The 22,560-nt window shown below is 34.6% G+C and overlaps 1 protein-coding gene across 1 annotated transcript in view; it reads left to right on the plus strand.

Moving 5' to 3' along the window:
- Positions 1–22,560, plus strand: part of KANSL1L (KAT8 regulatory NSL complex subunit 1 like) — a 129,715-nt gene that overhangs the window by 26,908 nt on the left and 80,247 nt on the right. Inside the window, 2 exon segments of the mRNA XM_082658439.1 lie at positions 1,721–1,862; positions 19,527–19,724. Coding sequence (XP_082514565.1) covers positions 1,721–1,862; positions 19,527–19,724 — 340 coding nt within the window.

A 22,560-nucleotide genomic window follows, 5' to 3' on the forward strand; every position in this document is an offset into this window, starting at 1 on the left:
TGCAACTACTGCATGATATGGTCCTTGCCTTCTTCATTAATTTCATGATTGGCAGTTAGTATTGTTATAACTGTGAATAGTGTATTTTGAATAGGCATTTTAAATTTTGTCCATAGTTATGAAAATGTGATTTAAAATAGTGTCACATTTACAAAATCACAATAATAACTATAAACTGAATAATAATACCAAGAGAAGTCCTAATTTATATGGCAGTCTCTGCAGTCACATTGTAGGTAATTAGAATCTTGAAAAAAAAAGCCTTTTGAGAACATTGACATAAAATCTGTTATAATGAATAAATTCTGTGTAGTAGAGTTACAATAATTCTGTTTCTCTGACGACAAATGATCTCAGCATAAATGTTTTCTTTGGCTAAAGTTTATATGAAAGATATTTCATTATGGTTAAATGTGTAAAAATTAATAAAGTTTATTTTTTAGAGCAGTTTTAGGTTTACAACAAAATTGAGTGGAAAATACAGAGTTCCTATATGTCCCCTGTCCCTACACAGATATTACTTCCCCCACTATCAACATACTGCACAAAGGTAGTGAATTTGTAACAATCTATAAACCTACAGTGACACATCATTATCACTCAAAGTCCATAGTTTACATTAGGTAGGGTTCACTTTCAGCGTTGTGCATTCTATGAGTTTTGACAATAAATGCAATTTTTAGACAAGTTTTTCATGAAGTTTGTGTTTTGCCATTAAGTAGTTACTTCCCTTCAGTTGTACTTTCAATTTCTTCTGTTAGGCCTTCTTCAGTTTCTTCCTTGGCAGTATGAAGCTCCTAATTAATTATCCCAAACACCACACACACACAAACTCTCTCTCTGTCTCTCTGTCTCTCTGTCTCTCTCTCTCTCTCTCTCTCTCTGTGTGTGTGTGTGTGTCTGTCTCTCTCTCCCTCTCCTCCCCCCCTCACTCTGATTGTTTTCTAGTTGGAGTGGTTGAAATATTTTCTTAAGGTAATTAATTTGTAATCTCACAAACTGTGGATTAGAGCAGTGCCCTTGCCAAAAGATAGAGGAGCTAATTAAGGTTCAACCCTTATTTTCAAATGTGCATGAAAGAAAGCCTGTATATAAATTCTTTCTCATCTCTGAGCTGTGAATCCTAGGAATAAAGTTTTTAACAAGCTGTTTATCTTAATAAACATCTCAGGATTTATATATTTGATATGTTTATTGAAATGTAGCAGAGCATTCATATTTTTGATAATTTTTGACATTAAAAAATTGATTCCTGTTCTAGCAAATGAAAATTACATTTAGTAAAATTGAGTACTCTATGGTTTGTTACATGGATTTAGATCTAGCACAGTTCAAATGACTTGTCTTATACTTGACATCTACTTACATAAAAAAGGCTCATGTAACAGTTTTTACATGGTGTTAGTATTGTCATTCTTGTTTCTTTTCCTTTGCTGGCCTACTTCTGTTTCAGCCCTTGACCATTAATAAAGTATTAAATAGCAAGGAGATTATCCTACTACTGGGTACACAATATTGAATAAAAACAGGTGTTTGTGGGATAGAAAGATAAGGAAATCAAATCTTTGAGAAGTTGATATACCATTCTTCTTTCATATAATTAGATGTTTTATAAAGTAATTTGGGATTGTATGACAAGAGTCAAGGAAGCTATTAAGCAATCTCTGTGAAAACTTGATTGTCTTTGTGCTTTGACTAACTGTGTTTGTCTTGTTCACAGTAACTGTAGTACTGAATGGAAGTGGCTTGTAGACAGAGCAAGAGTTGGCAGCCGTTGGACGTGGCTTCAAGCCCAGATTTCAGAGCTAGAATACAAAATCCAACAACTAACGGATGTTCACAGGCAGATTCGTGCCTCCAAGGTATCGTGTGTGCTCTTCTATTTAAAAAAATATTGTTAGTTTTAGTTTCTTCTCATCTCTCCACACAAAATAATTGTTATTAGGCTTTATAAAAATGTAGTTAATGTTAAGATTTCTGATATATTAATTCTGTAAGTTGAAACTATTTTTGTAACTTATCACAAACATTTTATCATATTGAGCAGTTAAGAATTTCTTTATTGGATTTCAGTTAATAGAAATGATAAACATTTTTTATAAACCTCTACTTTGTTGGAATTTATTTTAACATATGTGAGAAATTCTGAGTGTATCTTATTGGAATCTCTTTAGAGTTTTTTGTTGTTTTAAGAAAAATTATAAACACATAAAAATGTTCTAGAAAGCAATATAATGAATACCTGTGTACCCACCCTCAAATTTATCAAATATTAAATTTTTATTAATTTGGGTTTTGTTTTTAGAATAATAAAGCATTACCTTACAATTGAAGTACTTGTATAATCCTTCCTGATCCCATTCCCTTTCCCTATGCCACTGATACCAACATATTTTAAAAGATTTTAATTTTATATTGGTGTAAAGTTGACTAACAATGCTGTGTTAGTTTCAGGTGTATAACAAAGTGATTCAGTTATATATATACATGTATCTATTCTTTTTCAAATTCATTTCCCGTTTAGGTTATTATAGAGTATTAAGTAGAGTTCCCTGTGCTATACAGTAGGTCCTTGTTGGTTATATATTTTAAATATAGCAGTGTGTACATGTCATTCCCAAACTCCCAATCTATTCCTCCCCCTCCCCCTTCCCCCCTGGTAACCATAAGTTTGCTCTCTAAGTCTGTTTCTGTTTTGTAAATAGGTTTATTTGTATCTTTTTTTTTTTTTTTAGATTCCTCATATAAGTGATATCATAGGATATTTGTCTTTCTCTGTCTGACTCACTTCACTTAGTATGGTAATCTCCAAGTCCATCCATGTTGCTGCAAATGTCATTATTTCATTCTTTTTAATGGCTGAGTAATATTCCATCATATATATGTTCCACATCTTTATCCATTGCTCTGTTGGTGGACATTTTGGTTGCTTCCATGTCTTGACCATTGTAAACAGTGCTGCAATGAACACTGGGGTGCATGTGTACTTTTGGATTATGGTTTTCTCCAGATATATGCCCAGGAGTGCGATTGCTGGATCATATAGTAGTTCTATTTTTAGTTTTTTAAGAAACCTCCATGCTGTTCCGTGAAGTTTATGTTTGTTCTTATTGCCATTTTGTTGTTTTGGATTTGTTTTTGTAGGTGTTTTTCCTTCCCTTCAACTTTTTTTCTCTTCTCTTGTGATTTAATGACTGACTTCAGTGTTGTGTTTGGATTCGTTTTTCTTTTTTCTGAGTGTATCTATTGTAGATTTTCAGTTTGCAATTCCCGTGAGATTTTGATATAGCAATCTGTATATAAACAAGATTGTTTTAACTTGCTGGTCTTTTAATTTCAAATGCATTTCCAATATCCTGCATTTGTGCTCTCCTCTTACAGTTGCTGGTTTTGATTTGTGTGCAGGTAATTTCCCACCTTTACTGTATGTTTGCCTTTATCAGTGAGCTTTTCCATTCGTAATTTTCTTGTTCCTAGTTGCAGCCTTTTCTTTTCCACTTAGAGAAATTCCTTTAGCATTTGTTGCAAAGCTGATCTGGTGGTGCTGAATTCTCTTAGCTTTTGCTTATCTGTAAAGTTTTTGATTTCTCCACTGAATCTGAATGAGAGCCTTGCTGGGTAGAGTATTCTTGGTTGTAGGTTCTTCCCTTCATCACTTTAAATATATCATTCTACTCCCTTCTGGCCTGCAGAGTTTCTGCTGAGAAATCAGCTGATAACCTTATGGGAGTTTCCTTGTAAGTTATTTGTTGCTTTTCCCTTGTTGCTTTTAATATTTTTTCTTTGTCTTTAATTTTTGTCAGTTTGATTATTATGTGTATCAGCATTTTCCTCCTTGGGACTCTCTGTGCTTCCTGGACTTGGGTGACGCTTTCCTTTCCCATGTTAGGGAAGTCCTCTTTTCTTTTCACTCTTTTTTTCTTTATTCTGTTCTGCAGCTGTGATTTCCACCATTCTGTCTTCCAGTTCACTTATCTGCTCTTCCATCTCAGTTATTCTGCTATTGATTCCTTCTAGTGTATTTTTCATGTCATTTATTGTATTGTTCATCTCTGTTTGTTTGTTCTTTAGTTCTTCTAGGTCTTTGTTAAACATTTCTTGTATCTTCTCGATCGTTGCCTCCATCCTTTTTCCAAGATCCTGGATCGTCTTCATTATCATTATTCTGGACTTTTTTTCCAGAAGGTTGCTTATCTCCACTTCATTCAGTTGTTTTCTCTGGGGTTTTATGTTGTTCCTTCATCTGAGACATAATCCTCTGCCGTCTCATTTTGTGTAACTTTCTGTGATTGCGGTTTCCATTCTTCAGGCTGCAGGTTTGTAGTTCTTGCTTCTGCTGCCTGCCCCCTGGTGGATGAGGCTGTCTAAGAAGCTTGTGTAGGCTTCCTGATGGGAGAGACTGGTAGCTGCCCACTGGTGGGTGGAGCTGGGTCTTGTCCCTCTGGTGGGCAGGGCTGTGTCAGGGGCTGTGTTTATTGGGCAGCTGTTTACCCAGGAAAACTTTAAACATCCTGTCTGCTGATGGGTGGAGCTGTGTTCCCCTCCTGTTGGTTGTTTGGTCTGAGGCATCCCAGAACTGGAGGTTCCAGGCTGTTGGGTGGGTCCTGGTCTTGGTGAGAAAATTGTGGCCTCCAGAAGGGCTCGTGCCAATGAGTACTCCCCAAAACTGCTGCCGCCAGCATCCTTATCACTGCAGTGAGCCACAGCTGCCCCCCACCTCTGCAGGAGACCCTCCAATACTAGCAGGTAAGTCTGGCCCAGTCTCTTATGAAGTCACTGCTTTTTTCCCCTGGGTCCTAGTGTGCTTGAGGCCCTGTGTGCACCCTCCAAGAGTAGTTTCTGTTTCCCCCAGTCCTGTGGCATTTCTATGATCAAACCCTGCTGGCATTCAAAGCCAGATTCTCTGGGGGATCCTCCTCCCATTGCCAGACCGCTAGGCTGGGGAGCTAGATGTGGGGCTCAGAACTTTCACTCCTGTGGGAGAACTTCAGTGGTATAATTATTTTCCTATTTGTGGGTAGCCCACCTGGTGTGTATGGGATTTGATTTTATCATGATTGCTGCCCTCCTACTGTCTCCTTGTGCCTTCTTCTTTGTCTTTGGGTGTAGGGTATCTTTTTTGATAGGTTCCAGCATTTTTTTGTCAGTGGTTGTTCAGCAGTTAATTGTGATTTTGGTGTTTCCATAAGAAGGGGTGAGCTCAGATTGTTCTACTCAGCCATCTTGTCTTCTCCTCCTCCCTGACTCCAACATATATTGATAGGTACTATTTTTATGAATATTTATTGGTCCATAGGTATTTATCTGTATCTATAAATAAAATTTGTTTTTCATGCTTTTAAAGTCTATATAAGTTATATTTATACTACGAACTCTTTTGCAACTTGCTTGTTTTTGCTCAGCATAATTTTTATACATATTTATACTTCCTGTATGACATTTAATTGTACGAATGGAATGGAATTTTATAAATACAATGTATGTTTATCTCTTCTCCTATTTTCTATTAATAGACATGTACATTGTTTCAGTCTTTATGCCAGTAAAAACAATACATCAGTGACTGTCTTTCATGTGTTTTTTGGTGAACCTATGGAGAGCTTTTCTTGGGTATATGCCTAAAAGTGGAAATACTTGATCTTAGGCATGGCTGTATATGCTTTCCTATACCACTTATGTGATTGGGTAATCAATATTCCCACTGGCAGTGCGTGAGAGCTCCTGGTTTTCCACATCCTTGTGAACTTTTTGAATTTTTTGGTCTCTTAACTTTTGCAGTGTAATAAGAGTGAAATATTATTACTGTTTTAATTTAATTGTTCCCAAATATAATAAGATTGGGCCTCAGTGTAATTGACCATCAAATTTTGTTGTTTTATTTTTTAGATTGCACATATAAGTGATATCAAACAGTATTTGTCTTTCTCTGTGTGACTTATTTCACTTAGTCTAACATCCTCCAAGTCCATCCGTGTTTTTGCAAGTGGCAAAATTTTATTCTGTTTTATGGATAAGTAGTATTCCATTGTGTGTTTGTGTATGTATGTGTGTGTGTGTGTATCTCACATCTTCTTTATCCATTCATCTGTTGATGGACACTTAGTTTGCTTCCATTCTTGGCAATTGTAAACAATGCTGCTATGAACATTGGGGTGTATGTATCTTTTTGAATTAATTTTTTTTTCAGATATATATGCAGGAGTGGAATTCCTGGGTCATATGGTAGTTCTATTTTTAGTTTTTTGAGAAACCTTCATAATGTTTTCTACAGTGCCTGCACCAAAAATATGTACATATACATTCCCACCAAAAATGTACGAGGGTTCCCTTTTCTCCACATCCTTGCCAACATTTATTATTTGTGTTCTTTTTTTTTTTTTTTTTTTTTTTTGCAGTACGCGGGCCTCTCACTGTTGTGGCCTCTCCCACTGCGGAGCACAGGCTCCGGACGTGCAGGCTCAGTGGCCATGGCTTATGGACCCAGCCGCTCCACGGCATGTGGGATCTTCCCAGACTGGGGCACGAACCCGCGTCTCTTGCATCGGCAGGCAGACTCTAAACCACTGCGCCACCAGGGAAGCCCTATTTGTGTTCTTTTTGATGATGGCCATTCAGACAGGTGTGAGGTGATATCTCATTGTGGTTTTAATTTACATTCTCTGATGATTAACTGTGTTGAACATTTCTTCATGTGCCTATTGGCCACATGTAAGTCTTCTCTGGAAAATTTTCTCTTTAGGTCTTCTGCCCATTTTTTGATTGGGTTGTTTGGGGTTTTTTGCTGTTGAGTTGTATGAGCTGTTTATAAATTTTGGATATTAACCCCTTACTGGTCATATCATTTGCAAATATTTTCTCCCATTCAGTCGGTTGTCTTTTCATTTTGTTAATGGTTTCCTTTGCTGTACAAAAGACTGTAAGTTTAATTAGGTCCTATTTGTTTATTTTTGCTTTTATTTCCTTTGCTTTTGGAGACAGATCCAAAAAAATATTGCTACAATTTATTTCAAAGGGTGTTTTGCCTATGTTTTCTTCTAGGAGTTTTATGGTTTCCAGTCTTACATTTAAGTCTTTAATCCATTTTGAGTTTATTTTTGTATATGATGTTAGAGAATTTTCTAATATCATTCTTTTACATGTAGCTGTCTAGTTTTCCCAGTACCACTTACTAAAGAGCCTGTCTTTTCTCCACCGTATATTTTTGCCTCCTTTTTTATAGATTAATTGACCATAACTGCATGTATTTATTTGTGGGCTCTCTATTCTATTCCATTGATCTATGTGTCTATTTTTGTGCCAGTACCATACTGTTTTGATTACTGTAGCTTTGTAGTATAGTCTGAAGTGAGGGAGTGTCATTAATCTAGCTCTGTTACTCTTTTTCAAGATTGTTTTGGCTATTTGGGGTCTTTTTTATTTCCATACAAATTTTAAAAGTTTTCATTCTAGTTCTGTGAAAAATGCCCTTGGTATTGTATTTCGATAGGGATTGCATTGAATCTGTAGATTGTCCTGGATAGTATGGTCATTTTAACAATATTAATGCTTCTTCTTTTCTTTTCTTTCTTTCTTTTTTTTTTTTTTTTTTTTTTGGCTGCACTGCATGGCATGCAGGATCTTAGTTCCCTGACCAGGGATTGAACCTGTGTCGCCTGCAGTGGGAGTGCAGATTCTTAATCTTAACCACTGGACTGCCAGAGAAGTCCCAAAATATTAATTCTTCTAATCCATAAACACCATATATCTTTCCATCTGTTTGTATTGTCTTCAGTTTCTTTCATCAGCATCTTATACTTTTCCAAGTACACCTCTTTTAACTCCTTAGGTAAATATATTCCTAGGTATTTTATTCTTTTTGATGTGATTGTAATTGGGATTGTTTCCTTGATTTCTTTTTCTGCTAGTTTGTTGTTAGTCTATAGAAATGGAACAGATTTCTGTATATTAATTTTGTATCCTGCAACTTTACTGAATTCATTGATGAGCTCTGGTAGTTTTTTCATGGTATCTATAGGATTTTCTTAGTATCATGTCAACTGCAAACAGTGATAGTTTTACGCTTTCTTTCCAGTTTGGATTCCTTTTATTTCTTTTTCTTTCCTGCTTGCTATGGCTAGGACTTCCATACCATGCTGAATAAAAGTGGCAAGAGTGGGTGTCTTTGTCTTGCTCCTGATCTTAGAGGAAATGCTTTCAGCTTTTTACCACTGAGTGTGATGGGTTTGTCATATATGGCCTTTATTATGTTCAGGTATGTTCCCTCTATGCCCACTTTCTAGAGAGTATCATAAATGGATGTTGAATTTTGTTAAAAGCTTCTTCTGCATCTATTGAGATGACATTTGGTTTTTATTCTTCAATTTGTTATTGTGGTGTATCACATTGATTGATTTGCATATGTTGAAAGTCCTTGCAAAAATCTTGAGAAAAATCACACTTGATCATGGTATATGATCCTTTTAATGTATCCTTGGAGTTGGTTTCCTAATATTTTGTTGAGGATTTTGGTATCTATGTTCATTAGTGATATTGGCCTGTAATTTTCTTTTTTGTGTGATATCTTTGTCTGGTTTTGGTATCAGGGTGATGCTGGCCTTGTAGAAAGAGTTTAAAAGTGTTCCTTTCTCTACAATTTTTTGGAATTGTTTGAGAAGAATAGATGTTAACTCTTTTGTAAATGTTTGGTTGAATTCAGCTGTAAAGCCATCTGGTCTTGGACTTTTGCTTGTTGGGCACTTTTTTCTTTTCTTTTTAATTACTGATTCAGTATCATTACTGGTTATTGGTCTGTTCATATTTTCTGTTTCTTCCTGGTTCAGTTTTGGGAGATTGTACCTTTCTAAGAAGTTTTTTCATTTCTTCTAGGTTGTCCACTATATTTGTATATAGTTGTTTATTGTAGTCTCTTACAATTGTTTGTGTTTATGTACTCTTGGTTGTAACTTCTCCTTTTTCATTTCTGATTTTCCTGATTTGGGCCCTCTTTTTTTCTTGCTGAGTATGGTTAACAGTTTATCAATTTTATCTTTTCAAATAACCATCTCTTAGTTTCATTGATCTTTTCTATTTTTGTTTTTGTATATATTTCATTTATGTCTGCCCTGCTCTTTGTGATTTCTTTCCTTCTACTAAGTTTAGGTTTTCTTTATTCTTTTCTTAGCTCTTTCAGGTGTGAGGTTAGGTAGTTTATTGGAAATTTTTCTTGTTTCATTAGGTAAGCTTGTATAGCTATGAACTTGTCTCTTAGAACTGCTTTTGCTGCATCCCTTAGATTTTAGATCATTGTATTTTTATTTTCATTTGTCTCCAGGTATTTTTTGATTTCTTCAGTGATCCAGTGGTTGTTTAGTATCCTATTGTTTAGCTTCCATGTGTTTGTGTGTTTTTTTCTTGTAATTGATTTCTAGTCTTATTGCATTGTGGTTGGGAAAGATGCTTCGTATGATTTCAATTTTGTTAAATTTACCATGGCTTGTTTTGTGGCCTAGCATGTTATCTATCCTGGAGAATGTTCCATGTGCACTTGAAAATAGTGTGTATTCTGTTGCTTTTGGATGGAATGTTCTGTCTGTCTATCTATCTATCTATCTATCTATCTATATTAAGTTTCTCTGGTCTAATATGTCATTTAAGGCTAGTGTTTCCTTATTGATTTTCTGTCTTGATGATTCGTCCACTTATATAAGTGGGATGTTAAAGTGTCCTACTATTATTGTGTTACTGTTGAGGTCTCCCTTTATGTTTGTTAGTATTTGCTTTATGTATTTAGTGCTACTATTTTGGGTGCATATATATTTATAATTGTTATATCTTCTTCTTGGATTGATCCCTTGATCATTATGTAATGTCCTTCTTTGTCTCTTGTAACAGTCTTTATTTTAAAGTCGACTTTGTCTGATATAAGTATTCCTACCCCAGCTTTTTTTGATGTCCAGTTGTATAGAATAATTTTTTCTATGCCCTCACTTTCAGTATGTGTGTGTCTTTAGATCTGAAGTGAGTGTCTTTTAGACAGCATATATACAGGTCTTCTTTTTGTATCCATTCAGCCACTCTGTGTCTTTTAGTTGGCCTTATAACTCTTATTTTCAGCTCATATTTAAGTATTACTTTGAGAGCATAGCATGTATTTAATTCTCTCATTGTTCTGTTTTTAATATGTTTTAATTTCCAATGTGATTACCTTTTTAACCTGAGTTATTTAATAATACATCTTTATGTTCCTGAACTCATGAATCTTTTTTTTTTTTTTTTTTGGTATTTTGTCATTTAAGTGCATTGTAATCTGTGAACTGATTACCTTGTATGGATTTCATTCTTCATGACAAACTACTAATCAAATTTTGTAAATGCTCAATGTGTCGTAGAAATAATGTATATTCTTTATTTGTTGATTATAGAATTCTCTATTAAACTGGTTGACTTTGTTGTATACATCTGCTATATCTTCATATATCTAGATCTTTCAATTCTAATATATATATATTTTATATATATTTATTAATATTTGTCATCATTTTGAATTTTTCAGTTTCTCCTAGTAATTCTGTCAGTTTTTGCTTCTTACACTTTGAAATACTAATGCTATTTGGTAGATACAATTTTTTTTTTTCTTCCAGGTGTTTGTTTTATAAGGTACATTTAGCTAGGTTTTTTTTTTTTTTTTTTTTTTTTGCGGTACGCAGGCCTCTCATTGTTGTGGCCTCTCCCTTTGCGGAGCACAGGCTCCAGACACACAGGCTCAGTGACCATGGCTCATAGGCCTAGCCGCTCCATCGTATGTGGGATCCTCCCGGACCAGGGCATGAACCCGTTTCCCCTGCATTGGCAGGCAGACTCTCAACCACTGCGCCACCAGGGAAGCCCTAGCTAGGTTTTTAAAATCCACTCTGAGTAGTTTTAATTTTCATTTTCTTTTATTTTCCTCTCTTTGTGTTTTGTTTTTCACTTGTCTTTCGTTGGATTGATGGAACTTGCTTTATTCCTTTCTTCTCTCTCTGCTCTTCTGAAAGCTATACATTATAGTCTTATTCTTTGTCATTACTCCTAGTTTGTAACATACTTCCTTAAGAGCAAATAATTCTAACAATGACTAAAAGTACTCAGTACTTTTATATGCTTTTTTCCTTAAGATATGGATCTTAATGCTATTTAACTATGCATTATATATATCTGCTTCAATCTAGTTACTTATTTTACAGTCAGTAATTAATTACATTTCTAACAGACTTCATTAAAATATGCTCACTGTTTTTTTGTATTCTGTATATAAAATTAGGTTACAGAGTAAGCTTCTGTAACAACATAACTCACAAATATAATGGCTTTATAAAGATACATAATGCTTCAAAAATAAAGAGTGAGTACATGCTGGTAGAGCACCTTGGTTGAACAGGGTCATTCAGGGACTCAGGTTCCTTCTGTCTTGCTTCTTTGACATACTCTCAGGTATGTTGACTGCACTGTTGGACAGGGTTGTAGTCTTCTCATTTGTGCTCTCGGGAAGTGCGAAGAGAAGTGTGGTATAGTTTGTCTTTAAGTTGGATGTGACTTGGAAGTTGCACTACTTTGTTTCACACTCCGTTAGCCCAAACTTAGCCACATGAGTATAACATGAGTACTCTCCATGTGTAGGAGTGAAAGCTGAGTAATACTGTCTTTCACTGAGAAGTTGTATGCGTAGCTAAAACTGCGGTAGGGTTGGAGTCTTGAAAAGAAGAGGAAAATGGGTACTGGAAGAGTATGCAGTATCTGCTACTTTGTCTTTTCTCTCTTGGTTTGCTTCTTGCTGAAGTAAATTCGTTAGTACTTTTTGATATTAATCTCTGAACATTTAAACTCTCTTTGTATTTGTATGTCTCAAAATACTTTTATACTACCCTCACTCTTCAGTGATATTTTAGGTTGATAGAGAATTCTGATTTGATAGTTATTTTCCCTTAGGCCTTTAAAGATAGTATTTCATTGTTTTCTTTATAATGATGAGCAGTTTACTATCAATGTAATTGTTTTTCCTATGTAAGTACTCTGTCCTTTCTAGCTGGTAACTTAAAATTTTTCTTGTTTATTTGATTTTCTACATTTTTTAAACTAACATGTGTTTAATTATGGATTTATCTTTCTTTATCTTGTTTTCAGAGTACACCTTTTTAACTGTACAATTTGCTGAATTTTGACAAATATATAGTTGTGTAAACATCACCATGATCTCCCCCTCTTAATTATTGAACTGCTGTTTTCCAGGAAAGGACAAAAAGTGCTTATTTTATAGGGAATTTGACAAAAATAAGCTAACTTTCTCGCACATTGATTTGCAAGTTCTGTCAGATGTTCATGTTGAGATGGCCTGATAGAGTTAGAAATATGAGATTTGGAGAAGGCAGGTTTATAAGAAGATGTAGATGTAGAAATGGCAATTAAAGCTATGCTATTATATTATAGCAATTTTTAAAATAAAATTTATTCATCTCTCTTTCCTTCCTTATTTTCTACCTTTCCTCCTTCTTTCCTTCATTCTTTCCCTTCTTTCCTTTCACACACAGTTATTAGGTGCCTAATATGTGCTTAGGGTATACAGTGATGAATAAATCAACAGAGTTCTTATATTTTTAGGGTTTAGTCTAATGGGGGAAAAATTGAGCAAATGATTACAGAAATAAACACTGTTTTATTTCCCAGCAGGGGAAATTTAACATGGAATTTTCCTAGCTTAAGCATATATTGTTTCCTCCAAATTATAGGCTGTTTACTTGGAACTTGAAGTATATTTTCCCATAGAAATAACAATATAAAGAGTCTTATGCAATCCCATAAGTCCTATTTAATCTAAATATTGCTAAATATCTCTTTCTATCTTTTTTTGACTATTAATGCAATTTTTTATTGAAGTATAGTTGATTTTAGTATTGTGTTAGTTTCAGGTGTACAGCATAGTGATTTAGTATTTTTGCAGATTATATTCCATTACAGGTTATTACAAGATATTGGGTATAATTCCCTGTGTTATATAGTAAATCCTTGTTGCTTATCTATTTTATGTATAGTAGTTTGTATCTACTAATCCTATACCCCGAATCTGTCCCTCCCCACACCCTCTTCCCTGTGGTAACCATAGGTTTGTTTTCTATGTCTGTGAGTCTGTTTCTGTTTTGTATATACATTCATTTGTATTATTTTTTAGATTCTACATATAAGGGTTATCATATATATTTGTTTTTGACTTCACTAAGCATAATATTCTCTAGATTCATCTACATTTTTGCAAATGGCAATATTTCATTCTTTTTTATGGCTGAGTAGTATTCCATTGTGTATATATACATACATATATGTATATATACACTGCATCTTCTTTATTCAATCGTTTGTTGATGAGCTCTTGGGTTGCATCCATGTCTTGGCTATTGTAAATAATGCTTCTATGAACATTGGTGTGCATGTATCTTTTAAAATTAGTGGTTTTGCTTTTTATGGATATATACCCAGGAGTGTGATTGTTGGATCATATGGTAACTCTATTTTTAGTCTTTTAAGGAACCTCCATGCTGTTTTCCACAGTGGCTGCACCAATTTAGATTCCCACCAACAGTGTACCAGGGCTCCCTTTTTTCCACATTCTCTCCAACACTTATTTGTTATTTATAGGCTTTTTGATGGTAACCATTCTGACAGGTGTGAGGTCATATTTCATTGTGGTTTTGATTTTCATTTCTCTAATAATTAGTGATGTTGAGCATCTTTTCATGTGCCTGTTAGCAATCTTTATGTCTTCTTTGGGAAAATGTCTATTCAAGTCTTCTGCCAATTTTTTGATTGGATTATTTGTTTGATATTGAGCTTTATGAGCTGTGTGTGTGTGTGTGTGTGTGTGTGTGTGTGTGTGTGTATTTATACACACATATATATATATTTTATTCAATATAGTTGATTTATAATGTGTTAGTTTCAGGTGTACAGCAAAGTGATTCAGTTATACATACATATATATCTAGTTTTTTCAGATTCTTTTTCTTTATAGGTTATTACAAAATATTCAGTATAGTTCCCTGTGCTATACAGTAGGTCCTTGTTGGTTATCTATTTTATATATAGTAATATGTATATGTTAATCCTAAACTCTTAATTTATCCATCCCCCTCTTTCACCTTTGGTAACCATAAGTTTGTTTTCTATGTCTGCGGGTCTGTTTCTGTTTTGTATATAAGTTCATTTGTATCATTTTAATGAATGATAATGAAAAAATGCCATTTGCAGCAACATGGATGAACCTAGAGATTCTCATACTAAGTGAAGTAAGCCAAATATCATATGATATCACTTATATGTGGAATCTAAAAACAAAAAAACTTCTACCTTTGTTTTTGTGAGACACTGTATTCTACATGGTGAAACTGTGGACATAATGGAGATAATATTATAAGGTTGATAGTGACTGGTCTGAAACGAAATAGCAGAGAAGGGAGGGAATTAGAGTCCTCAAACCATGTAGTTAGCCTAACCCCACCTAGGGTCTGCACATCCATAAAGATTAGTGAATTTTAAATTCTGTCTATCATGAGTTTATATTCTGGTAGGGGAGATAGAGCATGTAAATATCGTTGATTACAATATAATACAATATGTGGAATGATATGTGTTTTTAATAAGATATAGATGTGGCATAGAGAGAATATTTCACTCTGTCATTAGGGGTTTGCAGGTCAGAGAATACATCAGTAAAGAGGTGATGCCTCAGTATGACTTTGGAGGATAAATAGTAGTTTGCTTAATGAACTTATGGAACTGGAAAAGGGATTCCTTAAATTTTGAAGGCATACAACATGATCTGTTTTAGGAATGACAAATTAGTATGTATTCAAAGGAGCAGAAACTTTGAGCTGTGCAGGGATGGGAGAGGAAGCTAGGAAGTCATGAATATTGTTTAATGCTTTGTAAAATTTTGTGGTGATGTCTGTAGGAAGGTGGATAGAAGCATAGATATAGAACCTTAGGCTTACCCATTCTGTCTGTTGGATTTGAGGCAACTGTGGTCAGGAATAGTTTCCTGATGGAAGTTTCCTATTCAGTTACTCTTTCTCCTTTTTAACTGTCTTCACCTGGGCCTTAAGTTGTAGTGATCTCCCAATCTTCTCAAGATCACCAGATAGTTTTCTTTGATGATTTTCTTTGAAAGATGTCACAAGTGTTTTTATAGCCAGTAGAGTTCTAAGAACAAATCAAGTTTAAAGCAATTTGGAAATTTCCAAGAAAGTGGGTTCCTAGTTGAAATGATAACTAAGTTTTATATTTGAATCTAGGCAGTCTGGTTCATTTTGCTTTGACTTGAGAAGGGGTATTTTAATATTCTCTGTGTTCTAAGCAATGCTTTATACTTGTTTAAACATTTTTTGAAGTTTGATTATGTGTTTATATAATATCTATTTGTAATAAATTATTTTAAGGAAATAAATCTTTCCAGCAATAATTTATGTAGCCTTACATTTTTTCTTTGTTCTGGCTAGATGTGATTCTGGCCCTTTGTTCCCTTAAGAGTCATATTATGTTTATTTTATGGAAGATATCATTATAATTATGCTATCAACATACAATATTTCTTTACTTTGATACCTTCTGCTTACCTTTCTTAGAAATTAATCAAGATGTTTAATTGCTTATTTATGTGCAGTTTAGTTGAGTTATTATTGTATTGAATAGGGGAAACAACACTTTTTTGCTCTAATACCTTCTTGAATTATTGTAATTAAAAAATTGAGAAGAGTGGTTTAATGCATTTTAAGTGAAACAGAACTTTTTATTTAATGTATCTTGAAAGGAAAAAAGAAACCTTTCCTCTCAGTTAAATTAGAGATAAAGAAAGGGGAAAGAAATTGAGATGCTCTTTTATAAATAGCCTTTTTAAATAAGTGCTACTTTTGTGTCTCTGGTCGGAAAGCATACAGTGTTTTAGTAGTGTAAAATAAGGGACAAATGACCTAAAATGTGTCATTTGCCCCTTCTTTGACACACTCCAGGTAGTCTAAATTTTTCTGAAATTCTTAGAAGAAAGCAGGTATTAGCAACATCCCTTCCTTGTTCTTGCAACAGCTTTGTCAACACACTACAACTGCCATATTTCTCTTTTTCTCTGCACCAGCTTTTACTGAGACAACAGCTTCTTCTCACTTTCAGAAAAAAATTTATAATAGTTTTTCTTAGTTGGAGAGGCTGGCTATCCTATATTAAATGATTTCCCCTTTAGATTTCTTTTGTTATCCTATAATAGCGTCTTCCACATCTTAAATTGTACATTTTGTTTGTTTTAAAGTTTTCATTTAAGTTTTTGCTTAAAATTAGTTTTGATGACTTTATATAAATAATAAATATGTTGCTGATGAAAGCGTGCACCTCAGATGAGACTTGAACCCATTGGCCGGGACTCAAACCCAGCCAGAGCCCAGACTGGGACTGGAACCCACGGGCTGGGACTCAAACCCAGCCAGAACCCAGATTAGGACTTGAACCCTTGGGCTGGGACTCGAACCCAGCCAGAACCCAGATTAGGACTTGAACCCATGGGCTGGGACTCAAACCTGGCCAGAACCCAGATTGGGGCTTGAATCCACGATCTTTTAATTGAGAGCACACTTGGTCTCAGGACTTAGTGAACCTCAGGTTCTTGATATCTCATTGCAGAAAGAATTCAGTGAGAGACAAAGTGATAGATAAGAAGTGGATTTATTTAGAGAGAAACACACTCCACAGACAGAGTGTGGGCCATCTCAGAAGGCAAGAGTCCCCAAAATACAGCGTGGTTAGTTTTTATGGGCTGGGTAATTTCATAGGCTAATGAGTGGGTGGATTATTCCAACTATTTCAGGGAAGGGGCGAAGATTTCCAGGAATAGGGCCACTGTCCACTTTTTGACCTTTTATGGTTGGCCTCAAAACTGTCATGGCGCTGGTGGGTGTGTCATTTAGCATGCTAATGTATTAAAAAGAGCTGTGATGAGGCTCAAGGTCCACTGGAAGTCGAGTATTCTACCATCTTGGACCTAGCTTGTTTCAACCAGTTTTTGTCATGTCCTATGGCTATGTCATTCTTTTAAAGGTTGTGCCCTTCCCCCTTACCTCCTGTTTCACTGAGGCAATTGTTTATTTTTTCACACTATGTCATCTCTATGAGGACCCTGGGAGTGGAGGTGGAGACCTCTCTAGTGTTATTATTGGGAATAGTTGTCTTCTCTGAGCAGCTGATTTGTTTTCATCTTCATCTATGCTAAGGTTTTCACTTGTTTCAGTTAACACAACTCATCCTTCTAAAAAAAATTTATGTCTTTGTTATTTACCTTATTTTATCTATCATTAGACTACTTTCCTGATCTTTTAAAGAATTCAGATTAATTTAGTTATAATTAACAAACAAAACTGTAAAATATTCATCACGGTGACCCAACACATGTATATTCTTTTCCTGATTTTTAAGAAGAGGAATTATTTCTGCAGTGTCTCCAGAGGATTTAATCTTCTTCCCTTTGTTCTCTATTCTCGGTTATGGCAGAGAAAAATCATGGGCCATTCTTACATTGTGAGAGTTTTGTCCAGGGCAACAGTTTAAGAGAACAAAATAGGTTATGAAGTTGACTATGAGTGTCTCCCCTGTTGAATCTTTAAAATATTATTCTTCAATGAATTAACTATAGCAGGCCTCCTACTTATAAAAAGGTAGTATTCTTATACTACCTTTTTGAAATTCAGAATCAATTTTTGCATAGAAACAATGTTGTAAGTAGGGATTATGAAATCAGGGTAATTCACAGAAGCCTGGCCCATAATATAAACTGTAATCAAACCAAATAGAATTATAATTAATTTAATATAGTAAAAACTTATATTCTTTTGTATGTAGATACTTGTGAAAAACCTACTATAGACTTGTACAAATTTGGGGTAGACATTTCAGATACTTTCAAGAGCTTTTGGATTGATGATACTGTCTGTCAAGTCTAATTTAATTTTTAAAATATCAAGTGAAACAGAAACTTCTTTTAAATATATTCTTCAGATTTCTTGACAGCTGTATTTGTGCATTCTATGAAAACAGTCATTGAGATGGGATCAACAGTTGGGTCCTTTTATCTTTGTAAAAGTTAGTAGCGCTGTTACAAGTATAGGTAAAAAAGAAAATGTTACTTTTACCAAGCATCATTTGTAATATATTACTGTAAATAATAAAATGTATGTTTAATACAATATCTGAATATGTTAATTCTAAAGTGATATATTCTCTAAATTATAGTGTAAACTAAGACTACTTATATATAACATATAATCTATAGGTGGTTTCCATCCTATGTAAAGTACTTATACATGATATAAGCTAGCCCACAGCAATTATTTAATTTGTCCCATCTTGAAATACTCTATGCTTATATTAATGTTTTAGTCTATTTTTCATTCCAAGAATATAATATTTTAGCCACATTAGGCATTTAATACCTTTCCAACTAGCCTGTAGGAACTTATTGACATTTTCCCCCCCAAAAAGTATGTATGTATGTATATATATATATATATATATATATATATATATACACACACACATGTATTTAATAATAATATGTATTATTCTTTGCAGGGGGAAGTGTAGTAAAAGGGGTAAGAAGGGAAGAAATTTTATGACGAGAACTGTGAAACCATTAAGATCATATCTGTGTAATCCTTTTCCCCCTTTCTCTCCTGTCTTCATTACTTCTGAGGGATTAAGGGTGAGGACAGTTGGAGTGAAGAAGCTAGGGAATGTGGGGAAAGTTCAGCAAGCCAGTTGAGGAATGTGTATGTATGAATGTTAGGCAGGGAGTACAGAGGCAGCTAGATCCCTATTCATTTCTCCAGTTACTTACATTCCAGAAAATACTCCATCAAGGTTGAAAACCTGTGTCTTTATTAATAACTTGTCTGCTCTGTAAGCAATGAGAACTTTGGCCTAGAGAGTACTTTTTCTCAGTGGTGCAGTCCTGCCAACCCTGGCTGGCAGCAACAGGGCTGGAGTTCTTTAGAGTGCTCTGAAAGGAGTTAATATAAAGTTAGATTATTGTTTGGATGTTTGTAACTTTGATATTTTGATTTATGAAATTAGGAGTGCTTAAATACAGAACTCAAGTGGAAATGCTAGTGACCAAAATATCAGAAGGTTATATCTGAAAATGTTCTAAATTTTAGTCAGAAATGTTCATATTCTGCATATAAGCCTTTTACTTTATTCTAAATGTATCATGCTTTTAATGCTAATAACTAAAACCAATAAGAAAAAATAACTTCTTGTATGTAATTTATGACAATATTTTGCAAGCCTAACCCATCAAATATACGTTATTTTAGCCTCACATGTTTTAAATCAGTGACTTTTTTACAGTTAAACTGTACTTCCAAATGTCTATTTTCTGATTTCCAAGGAATAATAAAAAGCATGGTTCGAGAGCATTGTAATGTTAAAGTTGATCTAGCAGTCAATTTGTTTTCATTGCAACTCTTTAATTGCTATCTGTCTAGGGGATAGTGATCCTAGAAGAATGTCGACTTCCAAAAGACATTTTGAAAAAGCAAATCCAATTCGCAGACCAAGCTGTTTCATTAAACACTACAGGGAATCCCCAGATTCCTCAGGAGAGTCAAGATCCTTTACCAGAGCAAGATTTTGAAATGTCACCAAGTAGCCCAACACTACTTCTTCGCAATATAGAAAAACAGGTAATGTGAAGTAAGAGTAAAGTGTGAGTGGCATCAAAATGACTTTCAATTGATTTTATAAACTCTTCAAATAAACGTGTGTCTCTGCTTAAGATATTGGTTATTAAAGTTGGCCGTTTGACATTAAATACAATTAAAATATTTAGTATATATAGTCTCTATTATAATATTGATATAATTAAAGTTATTTAAATATAATATGTGGGACTTCCCCAGTGACGCAGTGGTTGAGACTCCATGCTGCCAATGTTGGGGGCCTGGGTTTGATCCCTGGTCAGGGAACTAGATCCCACATGCATGCCACAACTGGGGAGCCCACGTGCCACAACTAAGGAGCCCGCCAGCTGCAGCTAAGACCCTACACAACCAAATAATAAATAAATTTTTAAAATATTAAAATAAATTAAATAAATAAATATAATATGTAAAGTGTTGGTACATAGCTATAGGGTGATAACTCATTTATACTAAGGTTGGAAAATCTTGTTTTCTAACAAAATAGCTTATCATTGGACTTTTCTCATGGGGAAAGAACAGTGGTACCACTTAATAGATCTGAATGGGGTGTTTGATTAATTTATTGATAGAAAGTTTTAGTGAAAGATAACATTAGGATATAGATTCTTTCATTAAAAAATGATCATGGAAATAGAGAGTCTAATAAACTCCTAATAAATTACTTTGACTCCAAAGCTTTTCCTGGTATTTAAATCCTCTTACGGATGACTCCAGAAGTTTAATTATTCTGTCCTATATTTATCCTTTGAAATCAAAACATTTTTTGCAAGATTAATATTTAAAATTTATTTCATGTTATTTATAAAACTTAAATGAAGAAGAGGTTACATATATAATAGCCAAAATATCAAATGTATAGAAATAGACAAGAAATATGAAGGTATTTTATAAAAAAATAAATATCAACTGCATTACATAAAATAAGAATAATTGAGTCATAACTTGTACTTGAATAGGAAAACACATCACTGCAAATCACAGTAAATTTATTAACCCAATGTGAACTTAATAAAAAAATAGCACTAAGACTTTTTTGAAAGCTGATTGTTGATACTAATATCTACAAAATAGTAAATGTGCAAAAACGTAGATACATTTAAAATACTGAATGTAATATAAATCAAATATTTTATTTGGTAAGCAGACTAATCAAAAAACTAAGGAAATAGAAAAAATATTAGCCATTTATTTTAATGTAGACTTTGGTGGCTCTTAAACAAACCTGGCTTTCTAAGAGTTTGTTAACTTGCAACCGGATTGAATCTGCCAGAATATACTCAGTTGGGACCACAGCTGCATGATTACATTATTCCAGTGGGTAATATGTATTCTCATCCCTGCCCACATTTAATTTTTCTGTTGTTGTTGTAGTTGTTTTTTTTTTCTGACATACATTGTGAAATAATATAGTACCAGATTACTACTGTCTTAATCCTGGTAAGTCAGAATGTGGAGTAACTTCTCCCACCCCATATTTGTTAAGTTTGCAATTGCCTAGAGTTTTTCTTAATTTTCCAATTTCCAATGCATTGTCAAAATACTATTATGAATATTTTATAATTCAGAAAGTTATTTTGTAATTATCTGGTGTTAAACTGTAATGCACTTTACCATATAAGTGGTGTTTTAAATCAATACTGATTATATTCCTCTTCCCTCTTTTTTTCCCTCCCCTCATCCCTTAGGATCAGTACCTTTTTAGTTTGATCCTAGTTATTTCACACGAATAACGTGAGCACTTGATCAGTAGACCTTTGACTCTTTTTACCTGTAGGTCACTACTTATCCTTTGGAAAGAGTTTTCTTGTATTTTTTCCTTCTTTTTGTTTAATATTTATTTATTTTATTTATGTATTTAATTTATTTTTTTGGCTGTGTCGGGTCTTAGCTGCGGCTTGCAGGGTCTTCGTTGAGGCACGCAGGATCTTTGGATGTGGCACGCAGTCTCTTCCTTGCGGTGCTCGGGCTTCTCTCTAGTTGTGGCGTGCGGGTTTTTTTTTTTCTGTAGTTGCAGGGCATGGGCTCCAGGGTGCATGGGCTCTGTAGTTGTGGCCCGTGGGCTCCAGAGTGCATGGGCTCTGTAGCTTGTGGCAGGTGGGCTCTCTCGTTGAGGTATGCGAGCTCAGTAGTTGTAGCACGCGGGCTTAGTTACCCCCCAACATGTGGGATCTTAGTTCCCCCACCAGGGATCGAACCCGCTTCCCCTGCATTGTAAGGCAGATTCTTTACCACTGGACCGTCAGGGAAGTCCCTCTTGTATTTTTTCTTTCTCCTTGGTAGCACCAGTTTGTTTGGTTGGACCTGAGTTCACATCAGAACTGGCTAGTTTGCCGGGCCCAGGGCAAAATGAAATTATACAGCCCTTTGTTAAAAAGTTTTAAGTTTTAAGCCAGTGACAGCAGAACATTAACCAAACATGGGATCCTTCTGAGTGCAGCCCCATGTTACTGCACAGGTTGCTCACCTATGAAGGTGGCCTTGGGTATCATGTTCATTTTAAGTCCCATTGCTGACAGGAGTGTCAGAGGCTTTGGGAGGGAAAGGAACCAGGAGTTGTGAGAATACTAATGGCTCTAGACATGGAGAGGAAAAGGATGCAGAAAAGGGCAGTACCAATCACTTGTAGAGGTCATTTATAAATTACCTGTGAACAGGTAATGTGCTCTTGAAACACATGCTAATAATGTTTTTATAGGCCAATTAAGTTGTTTTCAAATACTCATTAAAGAAGACAGTCTAGGGGTGAGTAAATGGAAGAAGGGGTGGCAAGCCTGATATTACACATATTTTTTTAAAATATAATCTATTGGTATATAAC

Source organism: Grampus griseus (genome assembly GCF_964374135.1).
Source record: "Grampus griseus genome assembly, chromosome: 7".
Taxonomy (NCBI): domain Eukaryota; kingdom Metazoa; phylum Chordata; class Mammalia; order Artiodactyla; family Delphinidae; genus Grampus; species Grampus griseus.